This window comes from Salvelinus alpinus, chromosome 3 (assembly GCF_045679555.1).
Source record: "Salvelinus alpinus chromosome 3, SLU_Salpinus.1, whole genome shotgun sequence".
Classification (NCBI taxonomy): domain Eukaryota; kingdom Metazoa; phylum Chordata; class Actinopteri; order Salmoniformes; family Salmonidae; genus Salvelinus; species Salvelinus alpinus.
In genome coordinates, this window is record NC_092088.1 from 102,827,943 (window position 1) to 102,849,401 (window position 21,459).

The 21,459-nt window shown below is 44.9% G+C and overlaps 1 protein-coding gene across 1 annotated transcript in view; it reads left to right on the forward strand.

Moving 5' to 3' along the window:
- Positions 1 to 77: 77 nt before the first annotated feature.
- LOC139569892 (carbohydrate sulfotransferase 15-like) overlaps positions 78 to 21,459 on the forward strand; it is a 22,392-nt gene continuing 1,010 nt past the window's right edge. Inside the window, exons 1-4 of the mRNA XM_071391216.1 lie at positions 78 to 192; positions 2,926 to 3,903; positions 9,398 to 9,737; positions 21,076 to 21,222. Coding sequence (XP_071247317.1) covers positions 3,421 to 3,903; positions 9,398 to 9,737; positions 21,076 to 21,222 — 970 coding nt within the window. The 5' untranslated portion in view covers positions 78 to 192; positions 2,926 to 3,420. The remainder of the gene's footprint in view (positions 193 to 2,925; positions 3,904 to 9,397; positions 9,738 to 21,075; positions 21,223 to 21,459) is intronic.

The following is a 21,459-nucleotide window of genomic DNA, read 5'->3' on the forward strand; positions in this document are numbered from 1 at the left end:
TACGTCTGCTACTACTATGATAGGACAAGACTGACTCAGAGAGAGAGAGAGAGAGAGAGCTTTACTAGACAGAGAGAGAGAGAGAGAGAGAGAGATTTACTAGACTGACTCAGAGACAGACTGTAGCCTCAGAGAGAGAGAGCTTTCTAGTTATGGATTCAGTAGGAACAACAGATGGTCTACAATGGAAGTGTATGTATGTATTAGGTATAATGTATAATATGTAATGTATAATGTGTTTCATTGTTGTTGTGATTGAGTGATTGACACTTGACACTGTTGTTGTGATTGACACGTCCACTGCTTTGGATCAGGATGAATTAGACGGAATAGTCAACTGATTTTAAAGGGGGAAACGTCGCCAGTCAGTTTCAGTGGAAGAGTCTGTGATGAAACTTGACGTAGTTCTTTGTTCACACTTATTCAATTCTTCCTCTTCCAGTTCACAAACAGCTTTACACTCTAAAAAATGATGGGTTACTGGTGCTGGGTTATTGGTGCTGGGTGCTGGGTTATTGGTGCTGGGTTATTGGTGCTGGGTTATTGGTGCTGGGTTATTGGTGCTGGGTTATTGGTGCCACCCATGAGAGTAAATGCCATTCCTGTTAATCTGTTCTGTTGTATAGTTTTCACGTTAAGGTCGAACATTGAAATTTTTTTGCAGATTCAATGACGTTTACAGAAGTGCATGAGTTCCCTAAAAGCCCATGTAAATGTTTGGAAACAATAAGGTCTCGTGTACATTATTATAATATGTAATAAATCATAGTAATATTATAGAAGAATGTGTGTAAAAAAACATTTGAATTTGCAGTATGTAAATTTAACATTGATGAACAGGAATTACATTTACGCTCACCGGTGGCCAATAAGATCTAGCTGAAAGCCACGCCCCTAATAAGCCTTTCGTCCTGAAAACAACCTAAGGATTACATTAAAAAAGACACAGCTGATTGGTCAACTCAGCATGAAAGTTAATAAACCCAGCTGATAGGCCAACCCAGCGTGAAAGTTAATATACCCAGCTGATTGGTCAACCCAGCATGAAAGTTAATATACCCAGCTGATAGGTCAACTCAGCATGAAAGTTAATAAACCCAGCTGATAGGTCAACCCAGCATGAAAGTTAATAAACCCAGCTGATAGGCCAACCCAGCATGAAAGTTAATAAACCCAGCTGATTGGTCAACCCAGCATGAAAGTTAATAAACCCAGCTGATAGGCCAACCCAGCATGAAAGTTAATAAACCCAGCTGATGGTTAAATGAACCCATGTTTGTTTAGTTATTCCTGCAACCCAACTGGCTGGGTCTATAACCCAGGGTGTGTTCTGTCCAATATTGACCCAGTGCTGGGTTACTAAATAACCCAGGGTGTGTTCTGTCCAGTATTGACCCAGTGCTGGGTTACTAAATAACCCAGGGTGTGTTCTGTCCAATATTGACCCGGTGCTGGGTTACTAAATAACCCAGGGTGTGTTCTGTCCAATATTGACCCGGTGCTGGGTTACTAAATAACCCAGGGTGTGTTCTGTCCAATATTGACCCGGTGCTGGGTTACTAAATAACCCAGGGTGTGTTCTGTCCAATATTGACCCGGTGCTGGGTTACTAAATAAACCAGGGTGTGTTCTGTCCAATATTGACCCAGTGCTGGGTTACTAAATAACCCAGGGTGTGTTCTGTCCAATATTGACCCAGTGCTGGGTTACTAAATAACCCAGGGTGTGTTCTGTCCAATATTGACCCAGTGCTGGGTTACTAAATAACCCAGGGTGTGTTCTGTCCAATATTGACCCAGTGCTGGGTTACTAAATAACCCAGGGTGTGTTCTGTCCAATATTGACCCAGTGCTGTGTTACTAAATAACCCAGGGTGTGTTCTGTCCAATATTGACCCAGTGCTGGGTTACTAAATAACCCAGGGTGTGTTCTGTCCAATATTGACCCAGTGCTGGGTTACTAAATAACCCAGGGTGTGTTCTGTCCAATATTGACCCAGTGCTGGGTTACTAAATAACCCAGGGTGTGTTCTGTCCAATATTGACCCAGTGCTGAGTTACTAAATAACCCAGGGTGTGTTCTGTCCAATATTGACCCAGTGCTGGGTTACTAAATAACCCAGGGTGTGTTCTGTCCAATATTGACCCAGTGCTGGGTTACTAAATAACCCAGGGTGTGTTCTGTCCAATATTGACCCAGTGCTGGGTTACTAAATAACCCAGGGTGTGTTCTGTCCAATATTGACCCAGTTCTGGGTTACTAAATAACCCAGGGTGTGTTCTGTCCAATATTGACCCAGTGCTGGGTTACTAAATAACCCAGGGTGTGTTCTGTCCAATATTGACCCAGTGCTGGGTTACTAAATAACCCAGGGTGTGTTCTGTCCAATATTGACCCAGTGCTGGGTTACTAAATAACCCAGGGTGTGTTCTGTCCAATATTGACCCAGTGCTGGGTTACTAAATAACCCAGGGTGTGTTCTGTCCAATATTGACCCAGTGCTGGGTTACTAAATAACCCAGGGTGTGTTCTGATTGGGTTATTTTTAATCCTGCATTTTTTAGATTGGGGATGAATCAGCTAGACACTGCAGTATAAAGTCATTGTTTAGATTGGGGATGAATCAGCTAGACACTGCAGTATAAAGTCATTGTTTAGATTGGGGATGAATCAGCTAGACACTGCAGTATAAAGTCATTGTTTAGATTGGGGATGAATCAGCTAGACACTGCAGTATAAAGTCATTGTTTAGATTGGGGATGAATCAGCTAGACACTGCAGTATAAAGTCATTGTTTAGATTGGGGATGAATCAGCTAGACACTGCAGTATAAAGTCATTTTTAAGAGGAAACAGGAAGTTTTACTGGACGTCCACTTCCTCCTTCTCTGTCACTCATCCCCTTTCTTCTTCTTCCTCTTTCCAGGTCTCCAGTAGTGGTTGAGGAGGTGGTCTGTCTGCACCCAGCATGGATGATCGTCCTGGGCCACAACCATCATACTCTTCCTCCCATCTCACTGGCTCCACCACCACCACCTCTCCTTCTCCTCCACCACCAAGTCTCTGAGGCTGAGTAAACCTAGCCGGGCCTCCACCACCCCACCATCACCCCACCACCACCCAGACCCAACCACCCCGCCACCACAGTGGGTCTTCAGACCCAACCACCCCACCACACAGACCCCATCACCCCACCATCACCCCACCACCCAGACCCAACCACCCAACCATCACAGTGGGTCCTCAGACCTAGCCAGCCCACCATCACAGTGGGTCCTCAGACCTAGCCAGCCCACCATCACAGTGGGTCCTCAGACCTAGCCAGCCCACCATCACAGTGGGTCCTCAGACCTAGCCAGCCCACCACCACAGTGGGTCCTCAGACCTAGCCAGCCCACCATCACCCCACCTCTCTGTCACCATGACACACATGGACTACGAATACACCCTGTTGTGTTCCTCGACGGAGGACTACAGGAAGAGACCTCTGAAACTACAGGTGGACGACAGCCCCATGAGCCTGTTCGCGGTGCTGGAGGTGAAACGTGACCCTATCCATCTCCACCGACCCTGGTGCACCCTGGGATGTGGTACGAGCACCCTGACCTGCTTCAGGAAGGTTAAACTGTACAGCTTCCTGTTCGGCCTCACCGTCATGTTCCTCATCATGGCTTCCTATATCCTCACTGGGGACAAGAAGGGCCTCCTCTTGACCCCGTCCCCGTATCATTTCTCTACGGTCCCTAACTCGGGGTCCGGGGCTGGGCCCTACCCCTTTAATGTGTCTTCTGCCAAGGACTATGCTCCCATTAAACTGGTGGTGAAGACCATAGCGTCCAAGGTGGAGTTCAGTACGACTAGACAGCTGCCAGAACGTAAGGCACTAATACACAGTGAGCCACATGTAAGTACTGCACTGTAGTCTGTGTGTGTGTTTGTCTCTGTGTGTGTCTCTGTGTGTATGTCTGTGTGTCTCTGTGTGTGTCTGTGTGTGTGTGTGTGTGTGTGTGTGTGTGTGTGTGTGTGTGTGTGTGTGTGTGTGTGTGTGTGTGTGTGTGTGTGTGTGTGTGTGTGTGTGTGTGTGTGTGTGTGTGTGCATTATATTGATCTGTATCTTCATTAAAAGTCTCAGTAAAATAGAATTGTTGTAGATTGTTTGGAAAGTTTAAATATATTTACATTCACACCAGGTTCAAATAGAATATATTTACATTCACACCAGGTTCAAATAGAATATATTTACATTCACACCAGGTTCAAATAGAATATATTTACATTCACACCAGGTTCAAATAGAATATATTTACATTCACACCAGGTTCAAATAGAATATATTTACATTCACACCAGGTTCAAATAGAATATATTTACATTCACACCAGGTTCAAATAGAAATAAATTTGATAACATTCCCTTATCATATTCTAGTTTTTCCAATTCGTTAGCCGAAATAACAATTGGCAACACATCCTTCTGAATCCAAACAACTAATTTAGGACCAAAACAACATAAGATAATTCCAATGGAAGTCAGGGAGGAGCAGGAGGGGCTGAACTCTGATGTTACACTGGTACTTATTAATACGTGGGAGAAGAGGTTTGCTAGTTTGTTCTCAGGTAACGGAAATGTGTCGTATCTTGAGGAATAATCGTATAAAGACACATGTTCCCTGAAAACTAAACTGGAAAACACCATGTCAAAACCCTCTTGTATTATTTGGATGTCAGAAACTGAACCTGCAGAATGTTATAATTATGTTGTCAATTGGTGCAGAAGATGGAGTCTAATGATCAACCAGACAGATAATGACTTGGTGTACAAGATGGAGACTAATGATCAACCAGACTAAAACACAGATAATGACTTGGTGTAGAAGATGGAGACTAATGATCAACCAGACTAAAACACAGATAAGACTTGGTGTAGAAGATGGAGACTAATGATCAACCAGACTAAAACACAGATAATGACTTGGTGTAGAAGATGGAGACTAATGATCAACCAGACAATCAGACAGATCATTTATTATTTTAGATAAACAGCTATTAATAGAGGTCTTTTTCAATGTTGTTTTGGTGAAGAACATCTTGAGTTCACTAGCAACTCTAATCATCTGGGTCTTTTTATTGATGAACATATGTACCTTTCGATACGCACATCATCTGTCCGACTCAGGAAGTAGAGCTCCTGCGGGGGTTATAGGACAAACAAAACCACTCAAAGGTATTGGTTCTGCTCCGTACTCCAAACTGTATCAGACTGTGTCCTGTTCTGGACTGTTCAGCACCAGTGTGAGGTGCTAAGAGGTGTTTTAAATACGAACACGTCCATAACAGAGCAGTACATTGCTTTTTAGGTGTCCACAAGTCGGCACCGATACTTGTAATAACTGGGGACGTGGGCTGGGGAACCCTGTGAGGTAAGATGGAGGGCATGTATGGTGAGACAGGTGTGGGCCTTTACATGTATGGTGAGACAGGTGTGTGCCTTTACATGTATGGTGAGACAGGTGTGGGCCTTTACATGTATGGTGAGACAGGTGGGCCTTTACATGTATGGTGAGACAGGTGTGTGCCTTTACATGTATGGTGAGACAGGTGTGTGCCTTTACATGTATGGTGAGACAGGTGTGTGCCTTTACATGTATGGTGAGACAGGTGTGTGCCTTTACATGTATGGTGAGACAGGTGTGTGCCTTTACATGTATGGTGAGACAGGTGTGTGCCTTTACATGTATGGTGAGACAGGTGTGTGCCTTTACAAATCATGTCCAGTCAATTGAATTTACCACAGGTGGACTCCAAGCAAGTTGTAGAAACATCTCAAGGATGATCAATGGAAACAGGATGCACCTGAGCTCAATTTCGAGTCTCATAGCAAAGGGGCTGAATACTGTTGTAAATAAGCTATTTCTGCTTTTTATATATTGCAAAAATTGCTAAAAACCTGTTTTCGCTTTTGTCATTATGGGGTATTGTGTGTAGATTGCTGAGGATTTTATTTTATTTAATCCGTTTTAGAATAAGGCTGTAACGTAACTAAATGTGGATAAAGGGAAGGAGTCTGAATACTTTTCCGACTGCACAGTATATAGTGCACTACTTTGGTCCAGGGCACTTAAGAACCTCTGGTCAAAACTAGTGCACTATGAAGGGAATAGGGTTCCAGCAGTGCACTATGAAGGGAATAGGGTGCCAGCAGTGCACTATGAAGGGAATAGGGTTCCAGCAGTGCACTATGAAGGGAATAGGGTGCCAGCAGTGCACTATGAAGGGAATAGGGTGCCAGCAGTGCACTATGAAGGGAATAGGGTGCCAGCAGTGCACTATGAAGGGAATAGGGTGCCAGCAGTGCACTATGAAGGGAATAGGGTTCCATTTGGCATGCATGTAGCCTCACTTCACTGATTGGCTCTACCACTTCCTGTTCCTGGCCCTGCCGTCTCACCTCAACGCCTGATTCGATTAAATCCTTAATGTTATAGATAATGGTTGGTGCCGAGGCTGTTTGCATCCAGGGCCGGCCCTAGCCTTTTTGGGGGCCCTACACACAAGATTTGGGTGGCCTCCCCATCTCGCAAAGAAAAATGTACGTTTTAAAGTAAATTTCCTTTAATTCTACAGATTTTGCCATGGGGTGTAGAGACTTTTTTTTGTTGTTGCCATTTTAAAGAATATTTCCTGGAATTCTACACATTTGACCAAGACTTATGCCATGTTAATGATATCTGATTGAGAGTGACTAACAAAATCAATGGAAGCCCCCATGAGGCCAGGGCCCGCTGGGCAACATGACCTGACTGCCCGCTTATGTGGCTTATGCCTCGAGCCGGCCCTGTTTGCATCACACCTAATTTCTTATTGAACAAGCTAATGAGAAAGGGACCTTGTTGCCGACACAATCAATACTACATCACCTCGCTGGCCAGTTAAAGAAACATACATCTATCGCACATTTCTCTCTCTCTGTCTCTCTGTCTCTCTCTCTCTCTCTCTCTCTCTCTCTGTCTCTCTCTCTCTCTCTCTCTCTCTCTCTCTCTCTCTCTCTCTCTCTCTCTCTCTCTCTCTCTCTCTCTCTCTCTCTCTCTCTCTCTTTCTCTTTTTCTCTCTCTCTCTCTCTCTCTCTCTCTCTCTCTCTCTCTCTCTCTCTCTCTCTCTCTCTCTCTCTCTCTCTCTCTCTCTCTCTCTCTCTCAATTCAATTCAATTCAATTCAAGGGGCTTTATTGGCATGGGAAACATGTGTTAACATTGCCAAAGCAAGTGAGGTAGGTAATATACAAAAGTCAAATAAACAATAAAAATGAACAGTAAACATTACACATACAGAAGTTTCAAAACAATAAAGACATTACAAATGTCATATTATATATATGCAGTGTTGTAACAATGTACAAATGGTTAAAGCACACAAGTTAAAATAAATAAACATAAATATGGGTTGTATTTACAGTGGTGTTTGTTCTTCACTGGTTGCCCTTTACTTGTGGCAACAGGTCACAAATCTTGCTGCTGTGATGGCACACTGTGGAATTTCACCCAGTAGATATGGGAGTTTATCAAAATTGGATTTGTTTTCGAATTCTTTGTGGATCTGTGTAATCTGAGGGAAATATGTCTCTCTAATATGGTCATACATTGGGCAGGAGGTTAGGAAGTGCAGCTCAGTTTCCACCTCATTTTGTGGGCAGTGTGCACATAGCCTGTCTTCTCTTGAGAGCCATGTCTGCCTACGGCGGCCTTTCTCAATAGCAAGGCTATGCTCACTGAGTCTGTACATAGTCAAAGCTTTCCTTAAGTTTGGGTCAGTCACAGTGGTCAGGTATTCTGCCACTGTGTACTCTCTGTTTAGGGCCAAATAGCATTCTAGTTTGCTCTGTTTTTTTGTTAATTCTTTCCAATGTGTCAAGTAATTATCTTTTTGTTTTCTCATGATTTGGTTGGGTCTAATTGTGCTGTTGTCCTGGGGCTCTGTGGGGTGTGTTTGTGTTTGTGAACAGAGCCCTAGGACCAGCTTGCTTAGGGGACTCTTCTCCAGGTTCATCTCTCTGTAGGTGATGGCTTTGTTATGGAAGGTTTGGGAATCGCTTCCTTTTAGGTGGTTGTAGAATTTAACGGCTCTTTTCTGGATTTTGATAATTAGTGGGTATCGGCCTAATTCTGCTCTGCATGCATTATTTGGTGTTCTACGTTGTACACGGAGGATATTTTTGCAGAATTCTGCATGCAGAGTCTCAATTTGGTGTTTGTCCCATTTTGTGAAATCTTGGTTGGTGAGCGGACCCCAGACCTCACAACCATAAAGGGCAATGGGCTCTATGACTGATTCAAGTATTTTTAGCCAGATCCTAATTGGTATGTTGAAATTTATGTTCCTTTTGATGGCATAGAAGGCCCTTCTTGCCTTGTCTCTCAGATCGTTCACAGCTTTGTGGAAGTTACCTGTGGTGCTGATGTTTAGGCCGAGGTATGTATAGTTTTTTGTGTGCTCTAGGGCAACGGTGTCTAGATGGAATTTGTGGTCCTGGTGACTGGACCTTTTTTGGAACACCATTATTTTGGTCTTACTGAGATTTACTGTCAGGGCCCAGGTCTGACAGAATCTGTGCAGAAGATCTAGGTGCTGCTGTAGGCCCTCCTTGGTTGGTGACAGAAGCACCAGATCATCAGCAAACAGTAGACATTTGACTTCGGATTCTAGTAGGGTGAGACCGGGTGCTGCAGACTGTTCTAGTGCCCGCGCCAATTCGTTGATATATATGTTGAAGAGGGTGGGGCTTAAGCTGCATCCCTGTCTCACCCCACGACCCTGTGTGAAGAAATGTGTGTGTTTATTGCCAATTTTAACCGCACACTTGTTGTTTGTGTACATGGATTTTATAATGTCGTATGTTTTACCCCCAACACCACTTTCCATCAATTTGTATAGCAGACCCTCATGCCAAATTGAGTCGAAGGCTTTTTTGAAATCAACAAAGCATGAAAAGACTTTGCCTTTGTTTTGGTTTGTTTGGTTGTCAATTAGGGTGTGTAGGGTGAATACATGGTCTCTCTCATGGTCTCTCTCTCTCTCTCTCTGTCTCTCTCTCTGTCTCTCTCTCTCTGTCTCTCTCTCTCTCTGTCTCTCTCTGTCTCTCTGTCTCTGTCTCTGTCTCTGTCTCTCTCTGTCTCTCTCTCTCTCTCTGTCTCTCTCTCTGTCTCTCTCTCTCTCTGTCTCTCTCTCTCTCTGTCTCTGTCTCTCTCTGTCTCTCTCTCTCTCTCTGTCTCTCTCTCTGTCTCTCTCTCTCTCTCTGTCTCTCTCTCTGTCTCTCTCTGTCTCTCTCTCTCTCTCTGTCTCTCAATGACTGATAGTGAGTGATTCAGCTCCATGGTTTAACAGTCCGTTTCTCTCGTCTCTACAGATGTTTTCCGTTATCCCCCACAAGTTTCTTCCCAACGTCAAGAACCCCTGTTGGTACGAGGAGCACACCGGGAATGTCACCAGGGACCCTTACAGGAAAAACCTTTACGCCCGTTACTCTCGCCGCTTCAGAACCGTGTTTGAGTACCTGAGGAAGGCTTTCCGAGAACACGTGTACCGCCGCGGGGGGAAACACTACCGCATGCGCTGCCTACCTTACTTCTACATCATAGGTCAGCCGAAGTGTGGCACCACAGACCTGTACGACAGGCTGCAGCTGCACCCGGAGGTCAGGTTCACCACCTTCAAGGAGCCGCACTGGTGGACCAGGAAGAGGTTTGGTGAGTTTTACTGGAGAGTTAGGAGACACACACACACAGTCATACACACACACACACGCAGTCACAAACACAGTCACGCACACACACACACAGTAATTAACAGCTTCAACAACTTTGCCTGACCCTTCACCTTGCTGGAGCCGAGAAGGCTGGTGTGTGTGTGTGTGTGTGTGTTTGTGTGTGTGTGTGTGTGTGTGTGTGTGTGTGTGTGTGTGTGTGTGTGTGTGTGTGTGTGTGTGTGTGTGTGTGTGTGTGTGTGTGTGTGTGTGTGTGTGTGTGTGTGTGTGTGTGTGTGTGTGTGTGTGTGTGTGTGTGTGGGGAGCTCATGGGCTGGATAGCCTGAATAAGTATTACAGAACTAGATCAATTAATGGAGAGTTATCCAGGTACACAGCGTGAACTGGGTTTTCTACCTGAATGTTAATCAGGAATCCGCTTTCCTTCTTTCTTTACTTTCAGCTTGTAATGAGTATTTTACTAGTTTTTTTTACAGGGTATTTGACAGGGTATTTGACAGGGTATTTTACTAGGTATTTGACAGGGTATTTGACAGAGTATGTTACAGGGTATTTGCCATGGTATTTGACAGGGTATTTTACAGGATATTTGCCATGGTATTTGACAGGGTATTTGACAGGGTATTTTACAAGTTTATTGACAGGGTATTTTACAGGGTATTTTACAGGGTATTTTCAAGGTATGGTGCTTCTCAAGAAAACTGCATTCAGACGATTTTAGATGATAATGTTTCACAGTTTTCTTTCCCGATACAGTAGGCCTCAGTCGTCATTACTCAGAGCGGTTTTCTTTCCCAATACAGTAGGCCTCAGTCGTCATTACTCAGAGCGGTTTTCTTTCCCGATACAGTAGGCCTCCGTCGTCATTACTCAGAGCAGTTTCCTTTCCCGATACAGTAGGCCTCCGTCGTCATTACTCAGAGCAGTTTTCTTTCCCGATACAGTAGGCCTCCGTCGTCATTACTCAGAGCAGTTTTCTTTCCCGATACAGTAGGCCTCCGTCGTCATTACTCAGAGCAGTTTTCTTTCCCGATACAGTAGGCCTCCGTCGTCATTACTCAGAGCAGTTTTCTTTCCCTATACAGTAGGCCTCCGTCGTCATTACTCAGAGCAGTTTTCTTTCCCGATACAGTAGGCCTCAGTCGTCATTACTCAGAGCAGTTTTCTTTCCCGATACAGTAGGCCTCTGTCGTCATTACTCAGAGCAGTTTTCTTTCCCGATACAGTAGGCCTCCGTCGTCATTACTCAGAGCAGTTTTCTTTCCCGATACAGTAGGCCTCCGTCGTCATTACTCAGAGCAGTTTTCTTTCCCGATACAGTAGGCCTCAGTCGTCATTACTCAGAGCAGTTTTCTTTCCCGATACAGTAGGCCTCAGTCGTCATTACTCAGAGCAGTTTTCTTTCCCGATACAGTAGGCCTCAGTCATCATTACTCAGAGCAGTTTTCTTTCCCGATACAGTAGGCCTCAGTCGTCATTACTCAGAGCAGTTTTCTTTCCCGATACAGTAGGCCTCAGTCGTCATTACTCAGAGCAGTTTTCTTTCCCGATACAGTAGGCCTCAGTCGTCATTACTCAGAGCAGTTTTCTTTCCCGATACAGTAGGCCTCAGTCGTCATTACTCAGAGCAGTTTTCTTTCCCGATACAGTAGGCCTCAGTCGTCATTACTCAGAGCAGTTTTCTTTCCCGATACAGTAGTCCGCAGTCATCATTACTCAGAGCAGTTTTCTTTCCCGATACAGTAGGCCTCCGTCGTCATTACTCAGAGCAGTTTTCTTTCCCGATACAGTAGGCCTCAGTCGTCATTACTCAGAGCAGTTTTCTTTCCCGATACAGTAGGCCTCAGTCGTCATTACTCAGAGCAGTTTTCTTTCCCGATACAGTAGGCCTCAGTCATCATTACTCAGAGCAGTTTTCTTTCCCGATACAGTAGGCCTCAGTCGTCATTACTCAGAGCAGTTTTCTTTCCCGATACAGTGGGCCTCAGTCATCATTACTCAGAGCAGTTTTCTTTCCCGATACAGTAGGCCTCAGTCGTCATTACTCAGAGCAGTTTTCTTTCCCGATACAGTAGCCTCAGTCGTCATTACTCAGAGCAGTTTTCTTTCCCGATACAGTAGGCCTCAGTCGTCATTACTCAGAATAGGTTTTTCTTAATACAGTGCATTCAGAAAATCTTCAGACCCCTTGACTTTTTACACATTTTGTTATGTTACAGCCTTATTCTAAAATGTATTCAATAGTTTTTTCCCCGTCATCAATCTATAAAACATTATCTCATATTGACAAAGCAAAAACAGGTTTTTAGACATTTTTGCAAAGTTATTAAAAATAATAATCTTAAATATAACATTTGCATAAGTATTCAGACCCTTTACTCGATATTTTGTTGAATCACCTTTGGCAGCGATTACAGCCTCGAGTCTTCTTGGGTATGACGCTACAAGCTTGGCACACCTGTATTTGGGGAGTTTCTCCCATTCTTCTCTGCAGATCCTCTCAAGCTCTGTCAGGTTGGATGGGGAGTGTCACTGCCCAGCTATTTTCAGGTCTCTCCAGAGATGTTAGATCCAGTTGAGGTCCAGGCTCTGGCTGGGCCACTCAAGGACATTCAGAGACTTGTCCCGAAACCACTCCTGTGATGTCTTGGCTGTGCTTAGGGTCATTGTCCTGTTGGAAGGTGAACCTCCGCCCCAGTCTGAGGTCCTGAGAACTCTGGAGCCGGTTGTCATCAAGGATCTCTCTGTACTTTGCTCCGTTTATCTTTCCCTCGATCCTGACTAGTCACCTTATGTAAATAAGGTATTTATGTTTAGTTTTTTTCATAAATCTGCAAACATTTATAAAAAACAGTTTTTTCTTAGACACTATGGGGTATTGTGTGTAGATTGATGAGGGAAATGTTTTATTTAATCCATTTTAGAATAATACTGTAATGTAACAAAATGTGGAAAAAGTCAAGGGGTCTGAATACTTTCTGTATATACTATGTACTGTATATACTATGTACTGTATATACTATGTACTGTATATACTATGTACTGTATATACTATGTACTGTATATACTGTATATACTATGTACTGTATATATTATGTACTGTATATATTATGTACTGTACATGCTATGTACTGTATATACTATATACTGTATAAACTATGTACTGTATATGCTATGTACTGTATATACTATGTACTGTATATACTATGTACTGTATATACTATGTACTGTATATACTGTATATACTATGTCCTGTATACACTATGTACTGTATATACTATGTACTGTATACACTATGTACTGTATATACTGTATATACTATGTATGCCAGGTCCAGGTGTGACATAAGTGGGCCCCTGACCCCCAAAAAGAAGATTAGCCATGTCAGCTAACAATTTCTACACCTAAACATGTAGTAATCATGGCCGAATACCGACCGGGGGGCCCTGACCTCCTGACCCCCCCCCCCATTGATTTCTAACTCAAATATCATATTAACATGGCATAAGTAATATTTATTTTTGTAGAATTGCAGGAAATTTGCTTTAAAACGTTAACGTTTCATTCCACCATCAAGAGGGGGGTGCCATTAAAATGTTTTGCTGGCTTAGGGCCCCCAAAAGGCTAGAGCCGACCCTGGCACTGACCTTACTTTGGGGATGTGGCTAAAGCCACTAAAAACGGACAGAGCAGTCCATTAGTCTTTGAAGCCCTATTGCAGTGTACCGTGCAGGTGTGTTGCTCTGGATAAGAGTGTCTGCTGGGGGGAGTGTTTGGGTGTGTATGTGCCTTGCGGGTGTGTGTGGAGTATAAATGAACCCACGGTTTCCTGTTGTTTCCTGTTGTGATGGTATTGCACCATTAGATATCCTGTCAAATGCTACAGTACAAACCCAACTGGCTGTGTGTGTGTGTGCGTGTGCGTGTGCGTGTGCCTGTGCCTGTGCCTGTGCCTGTGCCTGTGCCTGGAGGTGGACGGTATAAACACACAGAGCTTTAATAACCTGTTCTCTAAGACACTGCATCTCAGTGCTAGAGGTGTCACTACAGTCTCTGGTTCGAATCCGGGCTGTAAAACATCCGGCCGTGATTGGGAGGCCCATAGGGCGGCACACAATTGGCCCGGCGTCGGTCCGGGTTTGGCCGGGGTAGGCCGTCATTGTAAATAAGAATTTGTTCTTAACTGACTTGCCTCGTTATATAAAGGTTACATTTTTTTTGTTGAAATAAACATTGAAACACAGAGCTTTAAAAACCTGTTAAAATGGCGCCAGAGAAGAAGGCTGACGTTCTACTGTTTATTTGCGTTGTTTGTAACTTTTTTTTTTCTACTTATTTCGTACATAATGTTGCCGCTACCGTCTCTTATAAACTAAAATAATTTCTAGATATCAGGACTGTGATTACTCACCACGGACTGCCAAAATCCTTTTTTTCCTTTAACGAGTCCGACGAGCCCGACGCGAACGATATACTGCTTTCTCGGGAACAGGCCCAGATCCCCGTGACTTGCGTGAAGAGGAGGCGGAGAAAAAGGGTCCGGTGAGCGGGGCTGCCTTCTGAGAATTTGTATGCGATTGAATAAACTCCCCACTTCCTTCCATTCTGCTAGCTAACGTGCAATCTGGAGAATAAAATAGATGACCTACGTGGAAGATTAAACTACCAACGGGACATTCAAACCTGTAACATCTTATGCTTCACGGAGTCGTGGCTGAACGACGACATTATCAACATGGTTATATGCTGCACCGGCAGGAGAGAACAGCGGCGTCTGGTAATACAAGAGGCGGTGGACTATGTATTTTTGTAAATAACAGCTGGTGCACGATATCTAAGGATGTCTCGAGCTATTGCTCGCCTGAGGTAGAGTATCTCATGATAAGCTGTAGACCACACTACCTACCTAGAGAGTTTTCATCTGTATTTTTTGTAGCAGTCTACATACCACCACGGTCAGAGGCTGGCACTAAGACAGCACTCGAGCTGTATACCGCCATAAGCAAAGAGGAAAATGCTCATCCAGAGGCGGCGCTCCTAGTGGCCGGGGACTTTAATGCAGGGAAACTTAAATCAGTTTTACCTCATTTCTACCAGCATGTTACATGTGCATCCAGAGGGAAAAAACTCTGGACCTCCTTTACTCCACACACAGAGACGCATACAAAGCTCTCCCTCGCCCTCCATTTGGCGAATCTGACCATAATTCATTCCTGCTTACAAGCAAATATTAAAAGCACCAGTGACTAGATCAAAAAAAAAAAGTGGTCAGATGAAGCAGATGCTAAGCTACAGGACTGTTTTGCTAGCACAGACTGGAATATGTTCCGCGATTCCTCCGATGGCATTGAGGAGTACACAACATCAGTCATTGGCTTCATCAATAAGTGCATCGATGACGTCGTCCCCACAGTGACCGTACGTACAAACCCCAACCAGAAGCCATGGATTACAGGCAACATCCGCACTGAGCTAAATGCTAACGCTGCCGCTTTCAAGGAGCGGGACTCGGAAGCTTATAAGAAATCCCACTATGCCCTCCGACGAACCATCAGGCAAAGCGTCAATACAGGACTAAGATCGTGTCGTACTGCACCGGCTCTGACGCTCGTCGGACGTGGCAGGGCTTAAAAACCATTACAGACTACAAAGGGAAGCACAGCCGAAAGCTGCCCAGTGACACGAGCCGACAAGACGAGCTAAACTACTTCTATGCTCACTTCGAGGAAAATAACAATGAAACATGCATGAGAGCACCAGCTGTTCCAGAAGACTGTGTGATTACGCTCTCCGCAGCCGATGTAAGACCTTTAAACAGGTCAACATTCACAAGGCCGCAGGGCAGGACGGATTACCAAGACATGTACTGTGATCATGCGCTGACCAATAGGCAAGTGTCTTCACTGACATTTTCAACCTCTCCATGTCCGAGTCTGTAATACTAACATGTTTTAAGCAGACCCCCATAGTCCCTGTGCCCAAGAAAACTAAGGTAACCTGCCTAAATGACTACTGACTCGTAGTACTCACGTCTGTAGCCAGGAATTGCTTTGAAAGGCTGTTATAAACACAGAGATTTAATAACCTGTTCTCCTGTTATAAACACAGAGATTTAATAACCTTGTCACGTCCTGACCATAGTTCTTATGTGTTTTGCTTGTTTTAGTGTTGGTCAGGACGTGAGCTGGGTGGGCATTCTATGTTGTGTGTCTAGTTTGTCTGTTTCTGTGTTCGGCCTAATATGGTTCTCAATCAGAGGCAGCTGTCAATCGTTGTCCCTGATTGAGAATCATATTTAGGTGTCTTGTTTTGTGTTGGGGTTTGTGGGTGGTTGTTTCCTGTCTTTGTGTTTTGTCTGCACCAGAAAGGACTGTATCGGTTTGCCACATTTGTTATTTTGTTTTGTATCGTGTTCACGTTTATTTATCGTAATTAAACATGTTGAGCACTGGCTACGCTGCGTGTTGGTCCGATCCCTGCTACATTCTCTCTTCTCGTGAAGAGAGGGAAGGCTGCCGTTACAAACCTGTTCTCCTGTTATAAACACAGAGATTTAATAACCTGTTGTCCTGTTATAAACACAGATTTAATAACCTGTTGTCCTGTTATAAACACAGAGATTTAATAACCTGTTCTCCTGTTATAAACACAGAGATTTAATAACCTGTTCTCCTGTTATAAACACAGATTTAATAACCTGTTCTCCTGTTATAAACACAGAGATTTAATAACCTGTTCTCCTGTTATAAACACAGAGATTTAATAACCTGTTCTCCTGTTATAAACACAGAGATTTAATAACCTGTTGTCCTGCTATAAACACAGATTTAATAACCTGTTGTCCTGCTATAAACACAGAGATTTAATAACCTGTTCTCCTGTTATAAACACCGTTTCTTTGATAGCCTGTTGTCCTGTTATAAACACAGATTTAATAACCTGTTGTCCTGCTATAAACACAGTTTCTTTGATAGCCTGTTGTCCTGTTATAAACACAGATTTAATAACCTGTTGTCCTGTTATAAACACAGTTTCTTTGATAGCCTGTTGTCCTGTTATAAACACAGTTTCTTTAATAACCTGTTCTCCTGTTATAAACACAGATTTAATAACCTGTTCTCCTGTTATAAACACAGATTTAATAACCTGTTGTCCTGTTATAAACACCGTTTCTTTGATAGCCTCTTCTCCTGTTATAAACACAGAGATTTAATAACCTCTTCTCCTGTTATAAACACAGAGAGGTAATAACCTGTTCTCCTGTTATAAACACAGAGAGGTAATAACCTGTTGTCCTGTTATAAACACAGATTTAATAACCTGTTCTCCTGTTATAAACACAGTTTCTTTGATAGCCTGTTGTCCTGTTTGACAGATCTGGGGGCGTTGGAGAATGTGTTGAGTTCATCGCTCTGTGTATGACTCTGTCATGTGCTGTTCTCTCCATGTGCCTCTGTAATGGTATAAGGCTAGCAGCCGCCACAGATGGGACGATATGGGAAGTTATAGCTGTGTGGAAACAGAACGGGGAGTCATGGTGAAATCCCAGTTGACCTGAATGAGAAACTGATTCTAGAAAACCTTCTTCAAAACAGGAAATGAGATTTGCAGCTTTTGGCTTTTGTTCTATTTGTTTCCTTTAGTTGTAGTTGAGAATTTAATTGTTGTTCCGTTCACGCTCCAAACCTGTCTGTGTGTGTGTGTGTGTGTGTGTGTGTGTGTGTGTGTGTGTGTGTGTGTGTGTGTGTGTGTGTGTGTGTGTGTGTGTGTGTGTGTGTGTGTGTGTGTGTGTGTGTGTGTGTGTGTGTGTGTGTGTGTGTGGTCTGGTACAGGACTCTGAGTTATTGTGGTCTTTAGTTATACTCATCCTCTTCCTCCCCCCTCGCTCTCTCTTCCTCCCCCCCTCGCTCTCTCTTCCTCCCCCCCTCTCTCTCTCTTCATCCCCCCTCTCTCTCTTCCTCCCCTCTCTCTCTCTCTCTCTCTCTCTCTCTCTCTCTCTCTCTCTCTCCCTCTCCTTTTCTCTCTCTCTCTTCCCCCCTCTCCCTCCTCCCCCCTCCCCCTCATCCCCTCTCTCTCTCTCTCCCTCTCTCTCTCCTCCCCTCTCTCTCCTTCTCTCTCTTTTTCCTCCTCTCTCTCTCTCTCTCTCTCTCTCTCTCCTCTCTTTTCCTCTCACTCTCTCTCTCCTCCCCTCTCTCTCTCTCTCTCTCTCTCCTCCCCCCTCTCTCTCTCTCCCTCTATCTCTCTCTCTCTCCCTCCCTCCCCCTCTCCCTCTCTCTCTCTCATTCTATCTCTCTCTCCCTCTCCTCTCTCCTCTTTCTCTCTCTACTATAATGTCATTTTAGTGTCAGCATCTGGCCCATCTAGTGTATATAGCTCAGTTTTGCCTCCAGGGCAGGACTCATGACAATAGTGTCAACCTGCTGACGAGACTGTGCTCTGCAACCGAGCATCAGGAAACCAGCATTGTTAGCCAGGGACACTTAAACTGATAAATCCTACATTGTTGTGAGGATTTACAATTCAAGGTGTTTATTGTTTAACAGGGTAGTGGTTTATACTGTCGAACCACAAAGCCTGAGGTCATTCTCTAATCCTGGGGAAAACTAACAGCAGTGTTATACTGTATGAAAGCCTCTAATCCTGGGGGAAACTAACTGTAGTGTTATACTGTATAAAGCCTCTAATCCTGGGGAAAACTAACAGCCGTGTTATACTGTATAAAGCCTCTAATCCTGGGGAAAACTAACAGCAGTGTTATACTGTATAAAGCCTCTAATCCTGGGGGAAACTAACAGCAGTGGTATACTGTATGAAAGCCTCTAATCCTGGGGAAACTAACTGTAGTGTCATATTGTATATTAAAAGGTCTCTAATTCTGAGCTCATCCTCTAATCCTGGGGGAAACTAACAGCAGTGTTATACTGTATGAAAGCCTCTAATCCTGGGGGAAACTAACAGCCGTGTTATACTGTATAAAGCCTCTAATCCTGGGGAAACTAACAGCAGTGTTATACTGTATAAAGCCTCTAATCCTGGGGAAAACTAACAGCAGTGTTATACTGTATAAAGCCTCTAATCCTGGGGAAACTAACAGCAGTGTTATACTGCATAAAGCCTCTAATCCTGGGGGAAACTAACAGCAGTGTTATACTGTATAAAGCCTCTAATCCTGGGGGAAACTAACAGCAGTGTTATACTGTATGAAAGCCTCTAATCCTGGGGAAACTAACAGCAGTGTTATACTGTATGAAAGCCTCTAATCCTGGGGGAAACTAACAGCAGTGTTATACTGTATAAAGCCTCTAATCCTGGGGAAACTAACAGCAGTGTTATACTGTATAAAGCCTCTAATCCTGGGGAAACTAACAGCAGTGTTATACTGTATAAAGCCTCTAATCCTGGGGAAAACTAACAGCCGTGTTATACTGTATGTATATCTCTCAAATGGAACCCTATTCCCAATAGGCGCTTGTCAAAAGTAGTGCACTACCTAGGGGGAAAGGATTCCATTTGGAACGCACCCCTAGGTATAGTATAATCATATCAGTCTGCTGATAACAGTGAACCAGTATCTCACCTGACCCTGCGGTTCTCAGGCTATAGCCTGGTATTTCTGTGTCACTGTGACGAGAAACAGACTGATGTCCCTGTATAGATCAAGCTGACCCTGCGGCTCTCAGGCTATAGCCTGGTATTTCTGTGTCACTGTGACTAGAAACAGACGGATGTCCCTGTGTAGATCAAGCTGACCCTGCGGCTCTCAGGCTATAGCCTGGTATTTCTGTGTCACTGTGACTAGAAACAGACGGATGTCCCTGTATAGATCAAGCTGACCCTGCGGCTCTCAGGCTATAGCCTGGTATTTATGTGTCACTGTGACTAGAAACAGACGGATGTCCCTGTGTAGATCAAGCTGACCCTGCGGCTCTCAGGCTATAGCCTGGTATTTCTGTGTCACTGTGACTAGGAACAGACGGATGTCCCTGTGTAGATCAAGCTGACCCTGCGGCTCTCAGGCTATAGCCTGGTATTTCTGTGTCACTGTGACTAGGAACAGACGGATGTCCCTGTGTAGATCAAGCTGACCCTGCGGCTCTCAGGCTATAGCCTGGTATTTATGTGTCACTGTGACTAGAAACAGACGGATGTCCCTGTGTAGATCAAGCTGACCCTGCGGCTCTCAGGCTATAGCCTGGTATTTAAACCCTGTGGGTTTACGTGAAGCACAACAAGTCAGGTAGTGCTTTGATTTGGACCGAAACTGTCGACCCGCTGAGCGGTTTTACTATCTATGAATGACTTGAGGAGAGTGACATTTACTAACGTTGCTTTCTCCCTCTTTTTTTCTCTTTCTCTCTCTATCATTATTTGTCTATCTCCCTCCGTCTCCCCTCTCTCCTTCCTCACTCTCTCCCTCCCTTTCTCTGTTCCATCCCTCTCTCCCTCCCTCCCTCTCTCCTCCCTCCCTCTCTCTGTTCCATCCCTCACTCTCTCCTCTCTCCCCTCCCTCTTCCTCCCTCCCACCCTCTCTCCTCCCTCCCTCCCTCCTTCCCTCTCTCCTCCCTCACTCTCTCCTCCCTCCCTCCCTCCCTCCCTCCTTCCCTCTCTCCTCCCTCACTCTCTCCTCTCTCCCTCCCTCCCTCTCTCCTCCCTCCCTCCCTCCTTCCCTCTCTCCTCCCTCACTCTCTCCTCCCTACCTCCCTCCTTCCCTCTCTCCTCCCTCACTCTCTCCTCTCTCCCTCCCTCTCTCCTCTCTCTCTCCCTCCCACCCTCTCTCCTCCCTCCCTCCCTCCTTCCCTCTCTCCTCCCTCTCTCTCCTCCCTCTCTCTCCTCCCTCCCTCCCTCCTTCCCTTTCTCCTCCCTCACTCTCTCCTCTCTCCCTCCCTCTCTCCTCTCTCTCTCCCTCCCACCCTCTCTCCTCTCTCTCTCCCTCCCACCCTCTCTCCTCCCTCCCTCCCTCCTTCCCTCTCTCCTCCCTCACTCTCTCCTCTCTCCCTCCCTCACTCTCCTCCCTCCCTCCCTCCCTCTCTCCTCACTCCTCCCTCCCTCCTTCCCTCTCTCCTCCCTCACTCTCTCCTCCCTCCCTCCCTCCTTCCCTCTCTCCTCCCTCACTCTCTCCTCTCTCCCTCTCTCCTCTCTCTCTCCCTCCCTCCCTCTCTCCTCCCTCCCTCCCTCCTTCCCTCTCTCCTCCCTCACTCTCTCCTCTCTCCCTCCCTCACTCTCCTCCCTCCCTCCTTCCCTCTCTCCTCCCTCACTCTCTCCTCCCTCCCTCACTCTATCCTCCCCTCTCCCTCCCCCCTCACTCCCCTCCCTCCCTCCAGGTATAATCCGTCTGAGTGAGGGGTTCCACGACCGTTACCCAGTAGAAGACTATTTGGATCTGTTTGACCTGGCAGCCTATCAGATCCAAGACAGCCTGATGGGAAACGCCCACTCCGGAGCCCCAGAGCAACACAACATCATCATAGGTAACACACCTTTAATATCAACATCATCATAGGTAACACACCTTTAATATCAACATCATCATAGGTAACACACCTTTAATATCAACATCATCATAGGTAACACACCTTTAATATCAACATCATCATAGGTAACACACCTTTAATATCAACATCATCATAGGTAACACACCTTTAATATCAACATCATCATCATAGGTAACACACCTTTAATATCAACATCATCATAGGTAACACACC